The sequence below is a fragment of the Corticium candelabrum genome, chromosome 19, assembly GCF_963422355.1.
Source record: "Corticium candelabrum chromosome 19, ooCorCand1.1, whole genome shotgun sequence".
In the NCBI taxonomy this organism is placed as follows: domain Eukaryota; kingdom Metazoa; phylum Porifera; class Homoscleromorpha; order Homosclerophorida; family Plakinidae; genus Corticium; species Corticium candelabrum.
This window is the reverse complement of record NC_085103.1, coordinates 3730-28814: the sequence shown is the minus strand read 5'-3', so window position 1 is coordinate 28814 and position 25085 is coordinate 3730. Positions and strand designations below refer to the sequence as shown.

Below are 25085 nucleotides of genomic sequence, written 5' to 3'. Positions count from 1 at the left end.
GAGAGAAATTGATTGGTATAAGTTACTCCGTTGTCTTTGCTTTCGTAACCGAGAACGATTGATGTTTCTGTGATGTGTAACGCCCACGCACCTGCTCTCCACTTCCTAGTCGATTAAGCTATGCCCACTGCAAATGAATCAATATGTTTATGAACGACTGCTACGAATATATGAATGCTAAGATATTATGAAAATCTGCCTGCTTGCCGTCAGTAGCTCCTCTCTAACAAACTACGCCATGAGATAGAGTTCACATAACAAAACTTTCTGCAAATGAAGTCTAGCAGGGGCATTCAGTCTCCTCCTTGAAAGGCGAACAGCATTATGTCGTTCTACTTTGCACCCCCAAAAGGGAACCAGACTGAAGGTGGAAGTCGATGCCACCCTGCCTATGTTCTTACTCACCCCGAGTTATGCCTGTACCCCAAATTTTAGCCTCTTGGGTGATCCGGTCTAGCTCGCTACCAAACTTATACATACACACACACACACACACACACACACACACACACACACACACACACACACACACACACACACACACACACACACACACACGCACGCATGCACGCACATGCACACACACGCACGTGCGCATGCGCACACGCCCACACACACATTTTTTTGTTTGTTTACAAGAACCCTTAGGGCCCAGGTTACATACTGCAATCACTATTCTGCAATCTAACACCGCAATCTAACACTGCAAGCTAACACTACTGTAGCAGAAGTCACTATCAGAAGTCACTATGATGTACTTCACTCTTGCTGTACTTGCCGTAGATACTTGCTGTAAACAGAACCTGACACTCCGGAGAGAGAGACAATTGTATGTTAGTTCCTTGCCCAAGGGAATTTATGTATGTGGCCCTCCCGCACTCGAACTCTGACCCAAAGGTCCCGGATGTTCCCAATCTCCAAATGTACACTCTAACCAATTGAGCCACATACATACATACATACATACATACATATATATATATATATATACATATATTACGCAGTGCACATATTTTTAAAAACTAACCCAAAACCAACCCAAACCCCCCACTCTACAAAAAAAGTCTAGAACGTCATCGGAGCAATCTACAGACAACCTTTCTACAATTATCTTTGCATTATACAACCAGAGTTTAATATATATATATATATATATATATATATATATATATATATATATATACATGTATATATACAACTATTCATAGATGTCTAGACCACTAAATAAAAGACAAGCCAGTTAAGTCATCACAATCTAAACATAAACGATCTAAAACTAAAATATATGTATGTATATACAAACACCGTCAATTTTAGCAGTATTGATACATTTAACACCTGCATTGTGACAACATAAACCATTGTGTCTGTGATTGACTCAAACTAAACGTCATTTCGGTCGTTTGCTTGTACCAACACACACATCTCAACAGAGTACAGTATACATAGGAAGAGTCTCGCCCAACAAGACAGCTCAAATATTTACTCAAGCATACTAGTAACAGATGTCACGTATGTGGCATGACATGTCATCACCAGACTTCCGTTTTCTCGTTTCACACGCAAAGTTTGGTAACGGCAAAAGTAGAACAGTTAGAGTATAGCCTAGCGATGCATTACGCCGGTTTTGTCTTTCAAACGCTTATTTAGTGCAAGTTACAAGCACAAACCATATGCGCTAAGGATGGCGTCAACTCGGTCCATCTGGACCGAGCATCTAAAAATAGATTCAAAATAGAAGGAGCCGTTGTACGGGCTTCAAACTTGCAATTACATTTAACCAATAATAGAAGAACACGTCATGGTTTATTTGCATTTTTTGGTTACAACGTGTTTGCGATGGCGGCACTGACGTCACAGCTCAATGGCAGTCTTCAAATCTCTCAGTCATTCCTCTTTATCAATCCCAACGATACTCTCAATTGAAGAAAGATGAAGAAGACGACGTAGAGAGTCTGATCGTGTTTGATTGGCAAGTTTCCGGCCCGTAGTTGGACGTTTTCACTTCGACCGAAAATCGACCGTCAAGCACACCTAGAGGAGGATTGGGAGGAGGATAGCCAAGCTTTCGAAGAGAAGAGGTATTGTTTCGTAATCCTTAAGTTTGCCTAAACGTGGTTGGGAGTGCGGTTTCGTTACTCAACGGAATTTTTCTTTCAAGCGTCGTCATACTTCCGGTCACTTTGTCGATGGCAACAGAATGGATGTCTGCAAGAATGCAACCGTCGCACTAGTTAGTAGAATGGCATAGGTGAATACGAGTTGTCTCTACGTACAGAAGGTTTGCTGTTGCACACTTTTTGCGACATTCAGCGTCATTTCAGGTCATTGCGCACGATCTGGTCAGAGAAGTGGCCAGGGCGTGGTCGCTCTCGAAGAAGAAGCTTGAAGCTGTGTGTTGTACAAGCAGAGGACGTGTTTTGTTGACAGTTATAGTTTGTAGATAGTGTAGATAGACGTGTACAGTTGGCTATTTGTACTTTGTAAGTAGTTTTACAATAGTATGTGTAGCAGAGTGTTGTCTACTACATTTTCTAAGTATAATTTGATTTTCTACGGTCCCAAGGTAAGCGATGTTTGTAGCCGTGTAGAGTTGAGTCTGTTGCACCTCCAAATTCGTTTTTGTGCCTGTATGCCTTCATTCTAGGTTCTGTGCTAGACCCACAATGTTGAAGGGGCGTTTCCTAGTGGATACCACAGTAGGCATTGATATCAAACTTTTTGTGCTGGCCGACGGTTAGATGACGTTGTTAGATGGCGTTGACAACAACCATCGTACGAAGTGACAGGTCTGTAGCTGTCGAGGTAGATTTATAGTGATTTCTAGAAGACCTACATACGGGTAGTTCATTTTAACCTGCCTTTCCGAGGAGTAACAGTTTAATATTGACCAACCAATAACCATCATACCAAGGACAATTACAACAGTTTTATATTTGACCAACCAATAACCATCATACCAATTATGACAATTACAACATTGTCAACAAAGAAATCCTCTACGCATTAACATTTGATGCATGTACAACTTCATTCTGGGTTCATACCATACACGGATCTACAAGAAAACAATGAGAGAAAGATGGAATGACTAGTATTGGTCGCACAATTTAAATCATCGCATGATTTTCTATGGTTACAATAAGTAAAAATAGGTTACAGCCTGAGCTTTTGCAATGGAGTGTGAGTGGTACATGTAACCGATTTGTGCCAAAGGTTGCATTAAACTGGCAACCGCCTGATCTAATTTAACCCTGTCAAACACTAACACAATGCTCATATGCTATGTACCCTTAAGCTGGTGTTGCTTTCTCTTCTTCCTCCTTGAAATAATCTACCAACATCATTGTTCGGTTTCACTCCATGACCAATATCATCTAGTATCCCATAGTCAATAGGAACTCTTTTGTATCTGTAAAAACAAAGTCAAACAAATTAATTAATCTAAATGTGCTCCAAATTCTATGGGCATGCATATACCGGTGCTTGCAATGGTAAATACACACACGTGTACATAGCACAAAAACTAGCCACAAACCACACATTGTGCCTCATGTAATATGATGATAAAACAACATTACACAGGGTTGTCGCCAGCGATCTTATGACATAGTGCCCCGCTACACCTTAAGTGGAAACGTGGGCATGAGCGTTATGCTTATACCATAAAGCCCAAACACAAAAGGTTACTGAAAGCTTGTCATCTTTTGCTAGGTCATGACTTTTATTGGTAGATGAGTCTTGTGTAGTTAGACCCCTTCCCGCAACATCATACTTCCAGCGAGAAAGGGCCTCTAAAGCCGCTGTGTTGCCATTTCACTGTTAATGGTGAAGTAAATACCAAATTTGGTTTCTTAAATGCTTCACTAAAAGCCAGATCAGTGTGCACGACATACATACCCTTTTACTTATCTTCTCTAGAAAGAAACCTCCTTGAAAACTACAGATTCTTTGCTGTTAGTGAAACCTGCATGTCTACAGTAGCCAACGCAACCAATATAATAAGTAACTGATGAAATTGAGCATGAGCTCAAGCAGTGTTCTCCCCAGAAGTCTTAAATGGCAGAGCAGGATACTCCGTGAAGTACTTCCACAGCTACTGGAAGCAGATTTGCAGGAACATCATCTGGTATCAGATCGCTAGCCAGCAATTTTGGTTGCCACTGAGACAAGAAACTAGTAGCTGGCTTCCAGGAATATTGGTATTCACCGGTCTCGGCTAAAATTGCTCTGGCTTCGACTTCTGTAGCACATTTCAAGTTTCATAAGTTCTGAATGCATGCCATTGCACGGGAAGCCAGTCAAAATTGAGCATATTGTGCGGTTTCTTTAATTAATTAATTATCTAAGTGTGTCCCAGGTGCAGGTAAGTGTCATTTCTTGTGCATGTACTTCAGCGCATTAGAATCATGGAACACATGGGTGGACAGTTTACGTTCAAGTAAATGGAAAAGTCGAGGTTTTTTTATCCCCAGATTATGCCGTACTAGTTTTCAAGTTCCTACTAAACTCGGAAATCTGGAAAGTCTACCTTCGTCACGGTTTACCATTCCTACGGCATGGCAACTTGACAACCAGTTTTTCGAACCCTGACTACAGTATTCATAAACTTTTAGTGCAACCTCGCTAAATTGTCCATGTTTGTGCCACCCTTTTTTCCGGTCTGGATGTGCCACTGATTTAAGGTACCAGTTAATTAAAAGCCAGTAAGTGGACGTGTCCTGTAGCAGCACGAGGTCTAGCCCCCCATTTTTTAGAGATCATGCTATGCCCCTGTTTGGACTAGCAAGGTTCTGCTGTAATGTGAAACGTTACTGTGGTACTCTCCTCAACTTAGAATTCCATTCACTTTTAAGTAGTTACTGTGCTCTTCCTGGATGATACCTCTGTCTCTGAATTCTACCATTCCTGTGTCACACTTTTTAAAAACTATATGAAATTATGATAGGATCAAGAGGCTCATTTGCAAAGGTCTATAGCTATACATTAGACCCCTTTAGTCAATAAATGACACTATAGTGCAACAAAACCGTTGACATGTAAAACATGACATCATGACGGTAGATAACTTAATACCAGCTGTGGGCCTAGCTACCTTTGTGGTTTTTCTGGCTCTAGAGGTGCTGCAACTTTGAGTGGCGTCTTAGTCAAGTGTTTGGAAATAGCCAGACTGCCCACCTTCCGCCGAGCAACATTCTCTTTATAATTCCCAACACTCTACAATCACACAGCCAAACATGGAAACGTCCAATGACATATCACCACGAACAAAGACAAACCTGATCAAGATGATTAAGGTTCGACTCCATATGACCTAACTGCTCTGTCTGTATCTCCAACATCTGCATGACATTTGTAGCCAACATGTTTATCTGATAAGCTACGCTAGCTAGAGACTGTATGGCATATTTCTTGGTTTCTTCTAGTGCGGTGGCCTTGTCTGTGCAATCCACGTAGTTCGCCTCACAATAACTAGCGAGCTCAGCTAGGTTCCTGTGACTGTCTTTCAGAGCTTGACGTGAGGAAGGTATCTCACGATCCATTAGCTGCTGAAGACGAATATCATCCTCAGTGGCCATGTTGAATTATTAATAACAACGAACGAGCTGAAGGTCACGCTCCCGTATAATTGTAGCGTGCGTTAAGCAGTTGAGCACAACGTACGTAAAAGTACGGAAGCAGGTGTACCAGCGGATTTGTTTCGGCCGCGGATTTGTTGCGGCTGATTAAATGCGCAAGCGTACGCTTGCGCACATGTTGTTCCTCGAATTTCCAGACGCTGTTTTATGATGTCTTCTTCCGCGGATTTGTTCCGGGGCGGGGCAGAATTGCCGACAACTAAAAATTTGTGTAGCGCATGCGTATTACATGTCAAACATTTCTTTTTGTTCCTTTGGCCATGCTAAAGCTTCTACAGACTTCAGAGGCTTCTTTGTAGTATATGTAACCTGCAGCTGTGAACTGTCGCGATCTAACCGTGGCTTGTACTCTCCGATTACTAGTTGATTCCTTACCTTCGTCGGATCTCCATAGTCTTATATATCACCAGGTAACTTCGCCGTCAGATACCTTCACCCGACGAACTTCGCCAGACTTGCCGGAGGGAAAGTCTGGCCCCGGCGCGAGGATCGGAGCTCAGGTATGTGCTTGCGTGAATCGTACCGTGCTGCAGGAGACTGTCATCTGACCGGGACTCCGACCCCCGGCCTTTCACGTTGAAATATACCAACGGAGACATGGATGGGAGTTTAAACAGTTTATTACAACAATTGTCTATCAGATTGTGGTCTTCCATTGCTAGATTGGTGCTACAACATTTAAATTTAGAGATAGTGGATGTATGGATGACTTAGGCCATGCATGCCTTAGTTGTTTGGATGTTGAGGCGGGACTGTTTATGTATGTAATAAAGACAAATATGAGCGTGTGTCAAAATATAAAAATTAATTTAGCTATTTGTATAAAGTCAACCAAAGTTCAAATTTAAGTCATGTAAACATCATCGATTTAAAAGAATCTTTGTGTTACAACGCCATAAACATACTGACAGTTGTTCATTCAAATGTAGTACTGCTTGATTGTTGCATATACAGTATGTTGTGTTCCAAGCACGGATTTGGACAATCCATAAACTAACTACCCGGCACAATCCATGGTTTGCCCGTACAAACCATGCATTCCGAACCCTAATCCTAATTTTAACATAACTCTAACCACTAACCCTGACCCTAACCATATCATCCTGACCCTAACCCTTAAATTACCCGGCAAAAGTAGACATCCACTACACATCCACGGTTTGTCTATATCCGTGTTTGTGCATAACATATATATACACTATAAATTATAAATTTTATAATATACAAAACCCAACTATTTGCTTTTGTGTTGATTCATTTGCAGGCATTTTATTTAGTGCATGAGCAGATCGATAGATAGTTAGTACATCTGTAGCAGAGCATGAAATAACGGCCGGCCATAACAGCATTGGTACACTACTGGAAACAAAGTTACGGCATGGACTGAAATGTTCGGGTTGCTTTTAGGGCTACAGTTTATGATGCTAGGAGACCTTAGCTTCAGGCGTCCTCTGCGCTCGTGCGCTTCTGACAACTCACCAGCGGTCAAGACAGTTGAGCTAGTTAATGATCAAAGAATTCACCCACCTCTTTTACCACAATGTAGTGACATAACCACTGTGCAGACAGTGAGACTGTCCACAAATGACTGTGACAGACAACCGTTAGTACACACACAATGCAGGGCATTTGTACAATCATGCAGGCAGCCGATAGGCATCACACAACAATACCGGATATATAGCTGAACTGATTAAATGTTTCTATTTAATCACACTGTTTAGCATAAACATATCCAGCTTAGGCAACACAAACACATCACTCTACCAGTTATGACATGGATCAGACTCGACGAAGGGTTATGTAATTAGTCATTCATTTCTCAAAATGGCGGCTGCAATAGAGCCGCTTTAAAATGGCAGCTACAGCTCTGACTAAATGGCCGATCAATTTGAAATTCTTATTTCAGGGTCTGTGTAGAATAGTAGATAAAGCAGACAATAGTTGGACTTATGAAAGCAAATTTACTTCAACATTGTGAAAATGGCACAACTAAAATGACTGTCGCTGCTGTCTCATTTAAACTATGCAAAGAATTAAGCAAAAGTGAAAGCTAAAACAGGACCTATTACTGTAAAAATCATTTACGTGTAGCTACTAATAAAGTTATTGTGTTATAGCGCATTTTTAGTGTTTCCCTTTAAACTGATTGCCAGATTGTGTCCTTTCTTTAATCGTTGAATTCGTTTCGGCATTACGTATCTACTTGCAGCAGCAGCAGCAACCACCTTTTTAATAAATAGCGTGGGGCGCCCCACCTTTGCTGGAACAGAAGCTGATTTCTTGATGGGCCGTCTTCTACTGACAGCTGTGGGTTGTACATGTATCTTTTGCTTATGTTTGGTTAGCCCTATATGGCTACCAAACATGTGTAATGCAGAAATCAAGCGCTGCTGTTTGTTGGATGGATGGGTTAGTTTACCCCGAATCTTCCAGTAGGTTGAGCAAAACTTTTCTACTGCAGCCAAAAAACCATCTTCTCTTGAGATACTATAATGAGTATTACCTAGTCCATTTTCAATGTCGTCCATTACATGACATAGTTGCTTTCTTACTGTTTCAACTCTGTTGATTTCATCCATGCCATTACCTGTAATTATGTGATCTTGATCTATATCATGTCTAACACAGTCTTGAAGTCACTTAGTGGGTCATCAAAGGGTGGGAGTGAACCTTCAAATGATTTCTTTACGTCTTTATTAGACCATTGCACATCAACGGAGAGAGAACGTAGGTGCTCTTCATCTGCTTTTTGGTTAACACTACTGTAGAAACTGATGTCTTGGCAGCGGCTCCCTAGAGCAAGAACTGCAAAGAATTGTCGTCCTTGTGGAGATTCAGTTGGAATACTATTGATACTATTTTTTATGTATTTTGCTGAGGCTGCAAGCTGATGTTTGCATGGCTTACCATTGAACCCTATAGGACAGGAGCATTCTCCGAGTTGTAGGTCGACTACCCATTGGATGTCATCATTTGATTGACTTTGCACAACATAAACATGTGGGTCATCCGTAGGCATAACATCATCAAAAGAAATGGCTCCTGGCTTGATTCCAGCAAGAGTGAATCTCAGTGATACAAAGTGGTCAAGTCTGTTGCTTGCATAGGATAACAGTCGTCGTTGATGGTATAAGTCTAGTGTTTTCGTTATCAGTAGAAACAATTGAATTGAATTCCACGCTTTCCTTCTTTGGAACAGGATGTCCTTTGTAATCCGAATACTTGCTTCTAAATAGTTGTTGGTGAAGTTTCCTCGATTAAGGAATTTTGTACGAAAACACAGTGCCCACTCTTTTCTTCTCGTCCAATAGCTATCTATCCTTGTTTTGAAGTTTCCAAACTGGGTGTTGTCAATTTTGTTTTTAACGTTGTCTAGGGCTTCCTCTGAAGGTGAATACAGATAACGTTTGGTTAGTAGCATGCAAGTGACTCTATCATTTGCTGACCCACCAGACCTAGCACTCCATAGCCAACGCCACATACTTTGGGGAAAATGAAACACACACAGATGTAAAACTGCTTCTGGCCAGGTTGTCTTGAGTGCTTTTCTTTCACTGGCAGAATCATCTTTTAAAATCATTAAGGGTCCAACTGTTCTGCCTCTCCCGAAGAAGGCACAGTCAGGTAGAACATCAACAAGTGCTGTGAATGCTGATGATAGGGTCTCAGCATCTTCACTAGATGTCATTACAGCACCCAATGGTATTGCACCAGCTGAAGTACTGCAGCTCACAATGAAGACTGCAGTATTCAAATTGTCCAAACTGGCTGTTGAGTCACAGTAAACTAATTCACCGTTTTGACGTAACAGTTTGTGGGCTCTTACCATCAAAGGTGTGACTACTGCTAGGATAAAGAGAATGTGGTCAGATATTTTTGTGACTTTAGCTGCCAGTGGTTCAAATGAGTCATCAAGAAGCCTAGTTTTGTATTCCACCTCTAACTTATATTTTTGAAGAAATGCTTTACCACCATTACTAGCATAAATTTCATTGAATTGTTTTACTTCTAATGACAGACGGTCAAACATTGCTTTGCCGTTTTCAGGACCGATACATCTTTCTCGCCACTTTTGGAACAAACGTTGAACATCACAGATCGGATTTATGGATCTATCGGCAAGAGTTTTTTCAAAGTCAAGAATGTCATACTTCATTTACAGTTGATTTGCATATTCATCCTAGCTGTAGCTGCTGAGTTTCCTGCCTCGAATAAATTTGTAAACTGCTTCTTCACAGCAGTGTCTACTGGGCGAAAACTGAGGACATGAGCAGAGTTGACTGGGTGGTTATGGCAGTACTTAAGGTTAATCATGCAAAGATGGTTTGGATGAGCGGCAACTGTTGAGCTGATCTTTGGATGTAGTCTGAGTATGAGGGTACTAGGGCAAGAAGTCTTTTTGTTTCTTATACTTTTCTGAATGAGAGCCCGATTTAGATCTGAAGGCGGGCATTGTTTTCACAACTGTGTTTTTGTCAGCTTCTTTTGCTGATGTTGGCAGTGGCGAACATTTTTAAAAAGAATTCTTTGTCCAGAAATTTGAGTGCCTCGCGTTACCTGGTATGTTGTTTTTAAAGTCTTCTCAAAGTCGTCAATCCTCTGGACTGCTTTGGTTTGGTCTTCTGCATTTATCCATGCTTGCAAACTAAAGGCTTGGGTTTCTGCTCCAAGGAATGACTCTGGTGTATGTCTAGTGTACTGATCAACTATGTAGTTGTATAAATCAGGGAACAAGTACGCTAGTTTGTGAGGTATCTCACTGTTTCTAGTATCAGCTATGGTAAAGCAACATTGACTTGAATGACTGTTCTCTGTTTTGTCAGTAATGGCTTTGTCACTCTTTCTTTCTTTGTCAACAAGCTTTTTGGTTCTCAGTTTATCTCTCTCAGCAAAATTGCACTCTCCTGCTCTAGCACTTCCGTTGGCTATAGACTTGCTATTTTCGTACAAAATGTTTCCTCTGACTTGAGCACCAGTTTTGTAAGAGTTTATTAAATCAATATCCATTCGTTTTTTCTTCAAAGTGAGGCTAGGGTGGTGATCTGTTCTGACGGACTTGCATTTTACTTCCTGGTAAAGGAATTAAAAAACGTTTGTTGACGTCAAATATTGATATGTCGACTACGTTTTGAACATTTATCTTTTTAGTTAATAGCCAGGTTGCCAAGACGTTTCGCAGATATTGTGCATATGTGCTTGGATGGTGATAAATACGAAGAAGAGATTTCACAGGATATCATTGAATCTGTGGAAGCTGTACATACTGCCAAATTTCTTTTGGACAAAATGATGCAACAGCAACGAAAGCAATGACAATAACTCCACAAGAGGATGAACATGTTTGCACTGGAAAATTGCAGCATTCACGTGAGCAAACGTGCTTTCCTTCTGCATCAAACACTGTCTTGTGTAGGGCTAATATTGGATATGCAGTTGTAATGTGTTCATTAAGTAGCTTGTTCAATTCAGTGAATACTTGCTGGGTCTTGACGACTAGGTTAGTTGGAACCGGGTAGCCAAGGGAATCACCATAGAAGGAGAGTTTGACATCAAAGTCAGTAGCAACAACAGTCCAGTGGTTTCCTGTTAATAGTCGACTGGATGCTACAGCAGTGTCTGACATAGGGTCAATTTGCACATTTATAATCCAAAAAGCTAGTCGAATGCTGATTCTTCCATGGAGTGCTGTTGTAATATATTCTTGAAGTCTTGCTTTGTTGTACTCTGATAGTACAAGGCACAAAGAATCTTCTGATGACAGGTTCACGATGTTAGCAAGACACTCTAGCAGTTCATCTGACAACAATCTATTACATGCTAACTTTGACAATTGGCTGTTACTAAGACCAGCACATACTGTTGCAGATGCAGATTGATTTAGCAATAGCTCCTTGAACGTTTGTAAAGCATGATTGTCAGGGTGTTCTAGATTCAAATTCTTTGGAAGGTTATAGGTCTGACCAAACCATTTTTCTTCCTGAAGGACCTATTAAAAAGTTGAATGGTTATCATTACTGATAGAACATTAGATCTGGTGCAATAGTGACAGGTACATGCATGCACATTGTAAGTAGCTGTGTGTGTGTGTGTGTGTGTGTGTGTGTGTGTGTGTGTGTGTGTGTGTGTGTGTGTGTGTGTGTGTGTGTGTGTGTGTGTGTGTGTGTGACAGTGTGTGTGTGTGTGTGTGTGTGTGTGGGTGTGTGTGTGTGTGACAGTGTGTGTGTGTGTGTGTGTGTGTGTGTGTGTGTGTGTGTGTGTGTGTGTGTGTGTGTGACAGTGTGTGTGTGTGTGTGACAGTGTGTGTGTGTGTGTGTGTGTGTGTGTGTGTGTGTGTGTGTGTGTGTGTGTGTGACAGTGTGTGTGTGTGACAGTGTGTGTGTGTGTGACAGTGTGTGTGTTCGCGCATGTTGTATTTAGATTTGTTAGAAAGTTGCTATATACTATCTGTGCACAATTTATTAATTAAGTTATTGACCTCTGATGCTATTCTTTTGGCTTCATGAATTGCAAGGAATTCATGCATTGCATCCAGATCAAAGATTCCAAATAGAAATGATGCACCATAATGCCTGTTCAAAGCCTTTTCGCTAGATTCATTCTCCTTGTGTGTAATGTTTCATAAAGTAGGCGTGTACAGAATATATTGTACATCACTTTTGTTTGCTGGTATGTAAATAGCTTGCTAGCTAGCTTGGGTGCGCGTTGTGTCATAGAGGCTAGAAGAATACGCACCCCATTTAGCTGGGGGTGCGTATTGTACCATTGATCCAAGGTAAGAAGTTTGCTAGCTTGGGTTTAGTTTTTTCAAGGCAAAATTTTGGGTTTCGTTTTATTTTGGTAAAGTTTTTTCTTTAATTTTATGAATTTTACCTTTAGTTGTATCTGCTTGTACTGTATGCATGTGGTTACTACTCCCATATATAAATACAGGTGCACTAGGCATAGATACTAAAGCACTACGTAGGTGTGGACATACCTGACCATCACTGCAATAGTACATATGTGCAAGAATTGAGCGCGCGCGCGTGCGTGTCTGTGTTTGCATGTGCACCTCTGATTAGCTCATCCAGCTATCAAAGCATTCTGACTCTAACGTGGATGGATTCTTTATGACATAATATCAAGTTTATTTGTCTCAGATTCTGCAAAGAAAGCTTTGTCATGTTATAAAGTAAGAACGAATTTGTATTGCTAACACGCGTTACTTAACAGAAACAGGACTGTTAATTGGATGCACTAAAGATGTCACCTGAATTAGTTAGTGCAGTCAAAACAACAAGTACAGTCTAAACAACAGAATGAAATAGAGCTGTGTTGAAATTATATAGCCTACTTTTCAAATGTAGAACTTGAACCTTGTATAATACACTTTGGTGATCAGTAAATGAAGCTTTTGATTTATAGTAGATAATCCATAGCATTCATAGCATTGTAAAGCAGAATGCCCATTGATGAATAGACTTAATTAGCAACAAACTTCAGTTACAGTGCTTACACATTAGTACTGGGGAGTTTGCAAACAATCAACAATACTTAATGTCAAAAGTTTACTTGCTTGATTTAATGTCGATAATCTGAAATATTCTTGCCACTAGTTCAAAACAAGGTTTAGACAGACTAAACGACATACAGTAAACCACAAATGCTGCTTTATAGGCCAATGTATGGACATTATGAGAATATCATAATGAAGAAGTTCTTTCTATATAATTTACAATCAAGCACTTGTGACATACTGTGTTTGATTTTCTTGGTGTGATCTCACCAGTCATTTCTTTGTCCATGGTCTTAAAGCTTGAGGGACCTCTTTGTCCAGCTTTTCAAAAAAGTAGGTATTTAATGCTTTAACTTTCTTTCCCTGTGCAAACACGACTTATTTATGATTACAGAACTTGTATGCAAAATGCCTTTGACTAGTTCAATACCACAAGCTGAGCATCAATTTCCCACAAACGTGACAACGCATTGATTAGCTGCCAATAGCAAGACAAACCACTTTGAAGACGTCTATACATTAGTAGGTGTCTTTATAAGATCTGACGTTGTCATTGAGCCATCGTTTGAGATGTAGTCGTGATATGTCATCAACTGTTACTAAACCGAGGAAGTTGGAACATCTGAGAGGTGTGCTACTAGTCTCTTCATGAAATACTGTAGCCATCTGTGAATTACGAGACACTGGTCATTATAATACATGTAGGCCATTGGTAAGGTGCTAATAGTTAATCGGTACTAAGTACCATTTCATCCACTTCTTTCTGCTCTTTCAATGACAGAACATAAAACGGATGAAGTCTTTGCTTCTTTTGTAAACTACCTGTCATAATTCGTACCATTCTATTCTTATCCATGACGTGATAAATGAACTTACTTGGAACCGCTTCAGTGGCCTGTGCTTCAACAGCTTCCAAGTCTTGCAAACAACAGTGTACTGCTTAGTCTAGTTACAAAATTCATAGACCTAAAGTGATGTGAGTTTAATTGGCAGATCGCGTATCATCATACTTGTAACTTCTAGTTCGTTGCTGGATTCAGTTTCTGTGACAGGATCATCTATTGATTAAAGGACAATCAGTTTTGGTAGAAATAGTAGACTCAAACATACCATTAATTGCAATGTCCAGGCGTTCATAGTGGTTTTCAGCGTAGTGTCCAAGAAGTAAGGAAATGGCATGTCTAGCTGTGTGTCCATTTGGCTCAACTATAATATCGAAGCAGTCTCCGGTGCCAACTGCGCTACTAATTATTCTGATGTTATAGGAAAGAAATGTTGCTACAGCCAACACTGCTATGTGATCAGCCCATGTTCCATTTCTTCTCAGATTAATCAGATAGCTTGCCCAGTCTTTGTTGACAACAAAGTGTGACATATCAAGAGGTTTTCCTTCTGTATCTTGGATATGCAAGGTAATCAGATGATGAAAGTATAAATCTTATTATAGTATAGTATAATATAATTATAGTATAATCTTATTATATATATATTATATATATATATATATATATGTATAAGTTAATGCAATATATATGCAAATATGTTTATATATATATATATAATTTCTTACAAGAAAGGGGTGAGCATCAAGATAAGCAACCGTGTTTGCTCGCAATTCACTGTGACTGTACTTTTCTGTTGAATGAACTCGTTGAAGCTGGTCTTGAACTGCATGAAACATGCAATTACCATCTGTAGGCATTCTGCCGCGAAACCTACGATGAACAGCAGATGTTTCTTTTGTTGTGGCACAATGTTGATGGCAAGGTAAGACTGTTCCATCTGCAGATGAAATGAAGCATGGCAATATTAAGTAAATTTAAATTAGTTAACAGCATATATCACAGAAAGGCATTTTTACCTCTTACTTGTACAGAATGTTTTTCATTAGCTTTGAGGAGCTTGTAAAACTTAGATTTTTTGGTTGGCTTGAAAACAGTTGGTGGACAAAGGGGACATGTAAGGGCTGATAGATCACTGTTTTCCAATGCTTTGCAACAGTAACCGTTACCCAGTTTTCAAAGCTGGTTCTCAATATTGACGGATGTGTGGTTAGCTGACCAAATGAAGCTGAAATTCATACATGTTGGTCTGACAAACTGATTATCATTACTCTGCAGGTCATGATGACACGTTGCTTTCAAATGAATATATATATATATATATAAAATTGATGTACGCCATCAAACATAAACTATTCAGTACATGTAAAATAACTGTAAGACTACTGACTATTTCACACGTTGTCTTGATTTAGTTTCTAATACTATAACTATAATACGAGAACTGCAATTTGTAATTATAGCAGTATCTTACTTAATTAGGTATTTATTTCACAACATGGGCATCGCAACATCAACTTCACGCAAGCATGCACGCATGCATGCACGCAAGCATGCAAACACTAATATTTTTCTGTTTTATTTTAGAGTTGATACAATTCAATGTTCAACCAATTGTCTATCAGTAAGAAGTACAAAAATACTAATGCTACTCAAATACATGTGGGAGAGGCTGGCTAGACGAGATTAGCTAAATGACGTCACGTATGTCACGCGTATCTAGTTGTAGAGCTCTAGATGATCTAAGACATATTGAACTTACCCATGTAAGTTGAAGAAAGCAAACTGTCGATTTCAAGAGGCTATCCTATTTGGCGCGAAGCGTAAGGTCACGTGCTCTGGTCACGTGTCAAAATAGTCTGTACAAGTGCCTTTTCACTGAAATTGGTACCGGTGGTGTGACTTACTATACATCATACCCTAGATGTAGTCTACTAAAAGTTGTTCTAGCATTAACTTAAACCATAGTTCACATAAACATACACACGCGCGCACACTTCTATATATGTTTTCCTAAAATAACATGGCCAAACTTAAATAGGAGTGTCTGTGCAGGTGCATGCCTATGTATGCGTGTAATATAATATAAATATAATATAATATGATATAATATAATATAATATTAATATAATATAATATTAATATAATATAATGTAAATATAATATAATATAAATATAATGTATAATATAATATTAATATAATATAATATAATAAAAATATACTAAAAATATAATATAATATAATATAACTAGCTGAGTAGCCCTTTCTTCGCCCAGGCAAAGTTTAGAGCTGTGGTTTGTTATTAATTAAATTGATGTTCAATAACTGACCGTTTGTCTGCTTGATTGACTGATTGCACGACTGACTAACTGATTGTTCAACTGACTGTACGACTGTGGACTGAGTGCACAACTGACTGCATGACTGTCTGTATAAATGTCTTTGTTAGGGTCACCTCATTGAATCAAAATGGTGTGCTGCGTAGCCCATTCTTTGATCAAGCATTACTCAGTGAGCCAGAATGTACACTACTACTACTTAGCAACATGGTATATTTGACAATAAACCAATTGTACATATAACAGCAAAAGTAGAGCACCAACATATAGTTCTAGACAGTTTGTATATAATGATCTAGAGATAAAGTCGGCTCTATGCACAGATGGAGAGCACATTATCAGAATTGATATAATAACGTTTGTGAGACCTGGAGCCACGCAAACACATGATGGAAGAGCAAATGCCACTCTACATTGAATCCAGCAAATGGTGGTGTTGTAAGACATATTGTTGTTCTCTGACAGAAGGGAAGCCAGCTTCATTATGCACGTTGCTGTCAACTTGCTTGCTCCACCCATAGAAGAGAAAACAAGAGGTGTGAAGGATGCCTGTTCCAAAAGACGTCTTCTATTTTCGTATTTTCGCTTTTTCTCTTGCTCCTGCTTTCTGTAACATGAGGCAATACTCGTGCTAAGTACACTACTACTACACTACTACTGCTGCTACACACACACACACACACACACACACACACACACACACACACACACACACACACACACACACACACACACACACACACACACACACACACACACACACACACACACACACACACACACACACACACACACACACACACACACACACACACACACACATCTCCTTTATATTAGAGATATAACATAATATAATTTAAACTAATATAAAATAATGTAACATAATGTTAATTAATTAAACATAACAACATAACATAAGTTGATATAATATAATATAACGTAATGTAAATAAAATTAACTTATGTTAGTATTCATGATGATAATTTTCTTGTCTCATCATGATATTGCTACTCCCAAAGCAAGTGCAAAATCTTCTTGACCGTGTATATACTGAACCTCCAGATTATGAAGTTTAATGTCAAGAGAACCGAAAGAGAAGAACGACAGAAGCGATCTACCGCTCAAGCCTGGTTCACAATATTGACGCCGACGTCGACGTCGACAATAGAAATGAATCCTATTCCAGCGTCGACGTCGGCGTCAACATCAAAGGATGCCGCCGACGTCGAGGCGGTTTCTTTGAAGTTTGACGCTCAACTCAGCGTTTGGCGTCATATTGTGAACCAGGCTTCAGACATACCAGCAGTCTCGTACCACGACCAAACTAGACCGAACGCGCAGTTAATATCTACAGGTCGATATCGGCAACTAAAAAATGTATGGCATTTTCGGCCCCATGTGGCAGCAAGGTCCCGGATACCTCGCGTTAGATGCAGTTGTGGGCCGGGCTGTATTGACGGAGCACTACACATGCGCAAACTAAGTTGTGGGCATGGCTGAACAACAAAGGTTAGAATTGTTGTTACGTGGTGACATTTCTTTTTAAACGCGCTCTTGCCATGGGCGTGTAGCATGAGTGTCAATACAGAGCCCACAGACCCCCATATGGGATAAGCTTACTTGTCATTCACTTGTCATTCACTTTGCAGGGAGAATACCGCCAACACTACTGGCCCGCACGCTCGTAAATCGACGTAAATAGCACGTAAATCGACGTAAAATACGAAGACACGTAATATTTTCGTAATTTACGATCCTGGGTCGTATTTTACGTCTGCAGTGACCTTTGCGCATGCACTTTGCCACGTAAATTACGAAGATCGTAAATTACGCAAGATTTACGTGTCTTCGTATTTTACGTCTATTTACGCCCTATCTAGATACACTGATTTACGCAACATCGCTAGGTCATAATGACACGTGCACTGTGTGATTACACTGTGTAATCATGCACAGTGCACGTGTCATTATGACCTAGCGATGTTGCGTAAATCAGCGTTTCTAGATAGGGCGTAAATAGACGTAAAATACGAAGACACGTAAATCTTGCGTCATTTACGATCCTAGGTCGTATTTTACGTTTGAAGTGTAGTTTTGCGCATGCACTTTGAGGCGTAAATTACGAGGATAGTAAATTACGCTAAATTACGAGGATCGTAAATTACGAGGATCGTAAATTACGGTAAATTACGTGTCTTCGTAATTTACGTTTATTTACATGCTACTTACGTCGATTTACGAGCCAGTACTTGCCTCATAGTCATAATAGACGACTGTCTAAGCTATTTGTGAGAATAATCATATTCATTCTAGCTTGCAACCTCATTCCGGACGCCTGCACGGTGAAAACGTTTACATCTAAATTAACATATAATGCAATACGCCATCAGCAGCTGGCATCAGTATGAGAATATTAGAAGATCCTGCTATTTATATCATTACATGTTGATTTGTAACGGGTGTATAGGTGATGGCGGTGAGTCACTGTGCTAATGTCACAAGAAAACAAGATATACATATATAATAACAATAATGATAATAATAATAATAATGAAATCTAATAGTACCCAGGGAGTTCGTCGTAAACAACGTTGCTCCGCTAATTGCGGAGACCGTCCAAGAGATGTATAGCATCATGACTTCAATCAGGGGAAACCTGCTTTTTCAATTAAGTCACAGTCAAGAATTCTTTTGGAGACGCTTATGTGAAATAGCAAGTCATTCCATGCGGGAGCTGATGCTGAATCTGGGGAAATAATCAAGGACCATCGCTATGAAACCAATGTCATCGCAACTGGAGTTGTCTTCTATCCATTGGCAGTGGAATCATTTGGTACATGGAGCATACATAGCCTGGAAATTCTGAAGTCTATTCCGAGAAAGACGTCGCTTTTGCATACTTCGACAATTAGCAAAGCTGTGGTTATAACTTACATGAACAACTATAAATAGGACTTTGAACATTTATATATATATATATATATAAATATATAGTAGAATGATTTTAAATGACTACATTTAGTTTCAAAACATAGCTTCTTAGATTTTTTTCATAGGTGTGATATCAAAAAAAATATTTATTGGCGATCGAAGCGAGCCACTACCTTGTCATGTCAACTGAAATCGATGTATTTTATAAAAAATGAAGAAATAGAAAATAATATATATATAGATATATATATTCTCGTTTCACTTGGCACTATCCAGAGCACACCTCGTGGAGGTGGAAACGAGCTGTGCTCCAAATTTGATTGGGGAAGGGTGTTGGGACCTTTCATCGTACTATATAACGAAACAAATTAAAACCCAATTCAACGCAAAGATACTTATACAAGTCAAATGTCAAGTTTCGACAAAAAGTATCAGCTAAAACAGCAATAACCGAATAGGGAATCCACAAAGCCCATCTAGATAGAGGAACACTAATAACGAAACCTTACGTTCAACGTAGACGGAGAAAGAAGGAAGCAATCAGACACTGACGTTCGAAATGGCGTCAAGGTGCCTAGAAATTCTACAGTTTAGGACCCAAATGTAGTTACTACTCGGATCTTTAGCCACTGCTACAGGGATGACGTCATCGATTGGCACGAATGGTTCCGTGTAATCAACATTAGTTGGATCATTCGTGTTTATACTCCACAACATAGTTTCTGTGTCTTGTTGAGCTCTCCTGGCCCAAACAACTTCCGCCACTTGAATGGACTCGTCAGGAAAGAAACCTACTTCACCAAGTCGTAAGACTCTCGCAAAATAGACGTAAATAGGATCTTGTCCATCGTCTATTGGTACGTAGACACAGTGTGGCTCTTCTTCATCGGTTCGTGCTTGCCTCATGAGAACAGCGATCCACGACGACTCAGAGGCTGGAACTTCATTTCTGCCCAGCGCTCCAACTGGTCTGACATGAAGCATGTTGCCAGGGACATCTACATCAGGAATTGCTGCACGACGAAAGGATTTGAATTGAACATCTGGACCATGACGCAGTAATCTGATTCGACTCTCGTCAAGACCGAGATTGTCTTCTGGCATCCATTCTCTCATAGTCGGAAAAGACGAGTTGTTGGCCTGTTGTTTCTCTTCTTCATACCTTGTAGCAAGATCGCTGTAGTCTCTGTTGTATACTCGAAAGAAATCTACCAGGTGACCGTACTCAACACGTCCTAGTATGTCTACTCGAGACTCTCCATAGAGATATCCAGATGCTCGTCCTGTGACACGTTGTACCATGTACTGCGTATATCGCCGATCAAAGTCTTCAGTGTCTTGGTCAGACTCAAAACCTAACAACTGAAATGACTCCCTTGGATATAATGGGTGTATATTATATATCGGCGAGTCTGGCGGTACCTGCAGTCGTAGCAATGTACACGTGCTATGTACAGAAACAGTCTCCATGACTGTAGCTTCGGGGAATCTTTTGTTGTGGGCACGCCTACTTAACATCCCCATTAATCTTTCACATCCAAACATCCATGTGCTGTACACAGTGCCATACTTTCGTATTGCTACAACGGAATGATGAAGAAGATGTAACATGACAACTTGCAAAGAAGCTGGAAAGTTTAGTTCTACTTCAGCTAGTGTTTCATGAATTAATGATTCAAGGGCGTCTAAAGAAACAGCAGTATGTACTGAAGCGGCTATATCACGCAGACAATCAAGGAGACGAAACAAGACTAGTCGTTGACGTTCACCAAGGAGACCACGCAGACAAAATTTTAAGATTCCGTTAGTGACTAGTTTCAGCCAATCGCTGGTGCGGTGTATCTTCTGATAATTGGTAAACCAGGAACCTGACTTAAAACCGAAGCCTATCGGTAGACAAATGGACATTGCACGGTCATTGGCAATTCTGACCTCTTCCGGCGTCAGTTCCCAAGGCCCTGGCAAAGGTTGGACGTCGTCCTCTCCATTGGCTTCTGATGGCCATAAGTCAAGAAAGCGTCCGTGATCACGTTCTTCTCGTAAAACGTGGTCCCCGACTTTGACAGAATCTCCCGTGAGGCACTGAAACAAATGTACCAAGACATTGCGCTGTAAGTGCATAAAATCTACTGGTACATTCCCATGCAAACCAAGTCGCACACCAGGAAGAGCCTCTACAGCTGTAGGCCCGTTGACTCCAGTCTTCTTTTGATATTCTCTTAAAACTCTTTCTGTCATTATTCCTTCCTGTATCCTTTGGCGTATGGCCAAGCATTCTCTTCCTTGGGCAATGATGTCCTCGTGATTTCGTGGTTCGGGTATGTCGAGGTCCTCTGGGCTGGAATTGAAGTACACTGTGGCGCTTCGTAAATGATGACTGAGAGGACGAATGTACGCTCAGTTGTTGAGATAGACCACCTTTCGTAAATTGTGAACGTATTGTCCCTGAATAGTACAAAGATGACAACCTTGAATAGCGCCTTGCTCCTTCATGCATAAAACTTTTGACTGGGCTTCGTAATCCATAAGTAGAATGTCTGTCACACCTCGTACTATTGAGCCATCACTGAGGACAATCCCTTGATCGAATAGTTGGACAAATTCGTCAATTACGGGCCTTAGAAAAGAACTTATGTTTTTTAGAGAAGGACCAGGAATGATAGTTGTCAAAAAGGAGTGGGCAAATGAATAACGTAACTCTGGAGGCAGATTCAAAATATGAGCATAAACAGGCCACATAGAGTAGTCCGTTGACCCCTTGCGAAAGAGGTGGACACCATCAATGCTAATTGCTAGAACAAGATTTCGTCGATCTCCTTCCATGATACCACCATTGACAAATAGAGATTTCCAGTGGTCGGTCTGATGTAAGTCATTAATATAGCCGTTGCTTGGGGATGTAATATTGTGATGGTGTGTCAGCAAGCCAACCATTCGATCACTTTCCAAAACTTGTTTTAGTCGTGGAATTAAAGGCAAGACTTTGAAGGTTCTTCTTGGGGGACGATCAAGTCTACGACGTTTGGGTCTGTATGCCCATGATCTAGGTTGCCTGCGGCACCGTTTTGCATTACATTCAGGACATCGCTCGGCGTCAGTCAACTCTTCGTAGTAGGCACGACAGCCATTCGGACACATGTGAAAAGAATGTAACTGTTGAGAGCGTAGTAACCTTAGAAACTGTTTGTATGTAGTTGGAAGACGATGTTCCTTTGGCAAAATATGTGCCAACAGCTTGAGCAACGATTCTAGCGCTTTCTTTGTTACACCACTGTACTGAGTAAACCAAGTTCCCAATAAGAGTACTGTCTCAAGAATGGTGGTACTAGAGCCGGGGTAGAGATAGTGACGCAAATTGCTCTGGTTATCGCTGTTTCCGTTTTCAGACTCACCATTGTTGCTGCTGCTACTGCTGTAGCTGCTGCTGTCGACCTTGTGTGTATGTTGTTCTCCGTGTTCAGGACTAAGTTCATCTGAAACAGTCATATGTTAGAATATGCAACCTCCCTCTTACTGAGAGAAAACATATAAAGTTAAATTTATAATATTTAATAAATCTATTATCATTATATAATTTTAAAAAGTACGTTATTTTAAATTTGGACTAAAGCGGCGGCCAAGAAAACAAATTAAAATATATGCATATTAATATTTAATTAATTATACATATCAATTGAATTTGTCTTAATAACAAATATATATAAAATAACAGTAAAACTATTATGTATATTACTATATATACAGGATTCTATACACTTGTTGCATTTTTTTAGTATACTTACAAATTATGCAAAAATTCATGCTCTAAATTCCACCTTGAATAGCTAATTGCACTCTAAATCTACTTCACCTGAACATTGAACACCTGCATGCACGTCTTCTTCTGATGACACTAGAGCCTCCATTTGCTCATCATTTGCGTGTTCGAATTCAGAAGCTTGATCGGACTCGCTTGGCGTTGAAGAGTGTCGGCACTCTGCAGCTGCAGGGCGGTGTATTCCGTGCTCTTTCAGATGTCTTCTGATTGTGCGTTCACTTAAACGCGATCTTCCGCGGCACACTGAACACAAGCAGAATTCTTTTCCGTCATCCATAACGCGTTCGTGATCCTCACGTGTTAAAATAAGAAGTTCCGCGTTTATCCAAACTTATTAATTTATTTCAAATGCAACATCACTATGTCTTAGTGACACGTGCACACTGCGTGATTACATGCACTCCTCTCAATCATTTGGCACTAGGAGAAGCTCTTGAACATGTATCTTCATTAATTAAGATTGATGGCCCCGTTCAGTTCATGCAAATGTAAGCAGTATACAAAGGCTCTAGAGACCAACGGTTTGATAAACCCGTCAATCATGATCAGGTACCGCCCGTGGGAGGGGCTACGCAGTATACAATCGAGTTGATAGGCGTAGAGCTGTCATTATACGCTTTCTGCCAGGAATCATGGATGGACTACCTGAGTTGATGAAAGGAACGAGAGAACGCTTACGATACAGGGTAAGCTAGTTCGGTATGTGCATGATTAACAAAAAATCGATGTTCGTGCATACGTGATCGTGCATACAAAAAATAACTGCATCGTGCATACTAATAGGTCTAGTTTCTCTAGGCAGAAATTAGATTGGCGGCGGATTGCCTTGGCAAGACCTGCTCTAGAGCAGACTTACAAAAGGCTTCTAAGGAGGTAAGCTTCGATTCAGATGTCAGTATGATCTCTTCGCGTGATCTCGATCGGTGATCTATAGCTAATATGCATATGTCTGTGGAAACAGGTTGTCAAAGTCTACTCTAGAGTAGGTCTTGCCCAGGTTATGGGAGACATAAGAGAGAGAATAAAACGGCGTGAGTATGACAGAGAGTAAGCGTACATTGTTTTGCACTGTTGTATGCATCTTTTTCATAAATTTCGTCTCGTGCTTCGATATCTAGACGAAGACCTCGTCCTTCGACAGCAAATTCCGCCACAAGCTCGAGATCGTCTCAGCACTCTAGATCTGATCCATCTCTGCAAGAACAGCTCCAGCCAGTTGGTGGTCAAGACGTAGATTTGGAACACCTGCAGCTGTCGCCAACTGCAACCTGTGAAACTATTTATACAGGTTTCTTCGTGCACGTGACAAATGCAATTCATTAACACAATAATTTCAATTCAATTTGTTGCCATGGTAACAGGTGAAATAGATTATGCAGAGCTGGCGACAGCTGCAGGGACTGTAGCAACTCCAAGACAACAGGTGCTGCTGTTGCACCATGAGACGCGCTGTCCGGTGGCTCTGTGGTTTCCAGCTGACAACTTCCAAATGATAGGTATTCTACAAATGGATACTCTAGTATAGGATGACTTATAATTATTAGACATCTTTTTTGATACAGATTCTTTTTTAATTGAAATCATTCAAATTATTGATGGGGAAATGATTATACCGGGAAGCAGAGGAAGAAAACTGGCATCAATGGAATTAAATGTATTGAGACATTAGCATCTCACTCATGCTCATATTATCACTGATCTTTTCCTCATAGGAGAAAATTATATGGAAGAAACAAGATTGTCAAATAATTTAATTAATTAACTTGTGATTTGTAATTTGTGTTGTATGAATTTACAATAAAAGATTCTCTGAATTAGAATTATTTTCAACAATCTGTCGCGTTACCGCATGCATATATAACTGGGTAGTAAATGCTACGTATATGACAGTAATTGAAAAGTAATTAGGCTGTAATTAGACGTTAATTTCACGTAAATGACCAGTAGATAAACCGGGTTTTGCAACGTCAGTAGACGTTAGTTAGAGTAAATTGAGTCGTAAACCCTACGTAAAACAA

General features: G+C 40.1%; 2 protein-coding genes across 3 annotated transcripts; one reads left to right on the top strand and one right to left on the bottom strand.

The window, feature by feature from the left end:
- Nucleotides 1–619: 619 nt before the first annotated feature.
- On the bottom strand, nucleotides 620–5588 carry LOC134195025 (abl interactor 1-like). Of its 2 annotated transcripts, none has more exons than XM_062664022.1 (4): nucleotides 5280–5588; nucleotides 5096–5217; nucleotides 3292–3412; nucleotides 620–803 (listed from the first exon to the last, which is right to left on the bottom strand). In XM_062664022.1, the coding sequence occupies exons 1-4, from the start codon at nucleotides 5577–5579 to the stop codon at nucleotides 738–740; spliced, it is 609 nt and encodes a 202-aa protein (XP_062520006.1). In that variant the 5' UTR covers nucleotides 5580–5588; the 3' UTR covers nucleotides 620–737. The 2 variants fall into 2 exon arrangements, with proteins under 2 accessions (XP_062520006.1, XP_062520005.1); XM_062664021.1 differs by lacking the exon at nucleotides 620–803 and adding an exon at nucleotides 2945–3058.
- Nucleotides 5589–23935: 18347 nt separating this feature from the next.
- Nucleotides 23936–24882, top strand: LOC134195166 (uncharacterized). Its single transcript, XM_062664173.1, has 6 exons — nucleotides 23936–23940; nucleotides 24029–24114; nucleotides 24186–24355; nucleotides 24429–24563; nucleotides 24630–24721; nucleotides 24780–24882. Exons 2-6 carry the CDS (start codon nucleotides 24068–24070, stop codon nucleotides 24819–24821), a joined length of 486 nt encoding a protein of 161 aa, XP_062520157.1. The 5' UTR covers nucleotides 23936–23940; nucleotides 24029–24067; the 3' UTR covers nucleotides 24822–24882.
- Nucleotides 24883–25085: the final 203 nt, after the last annotated feature.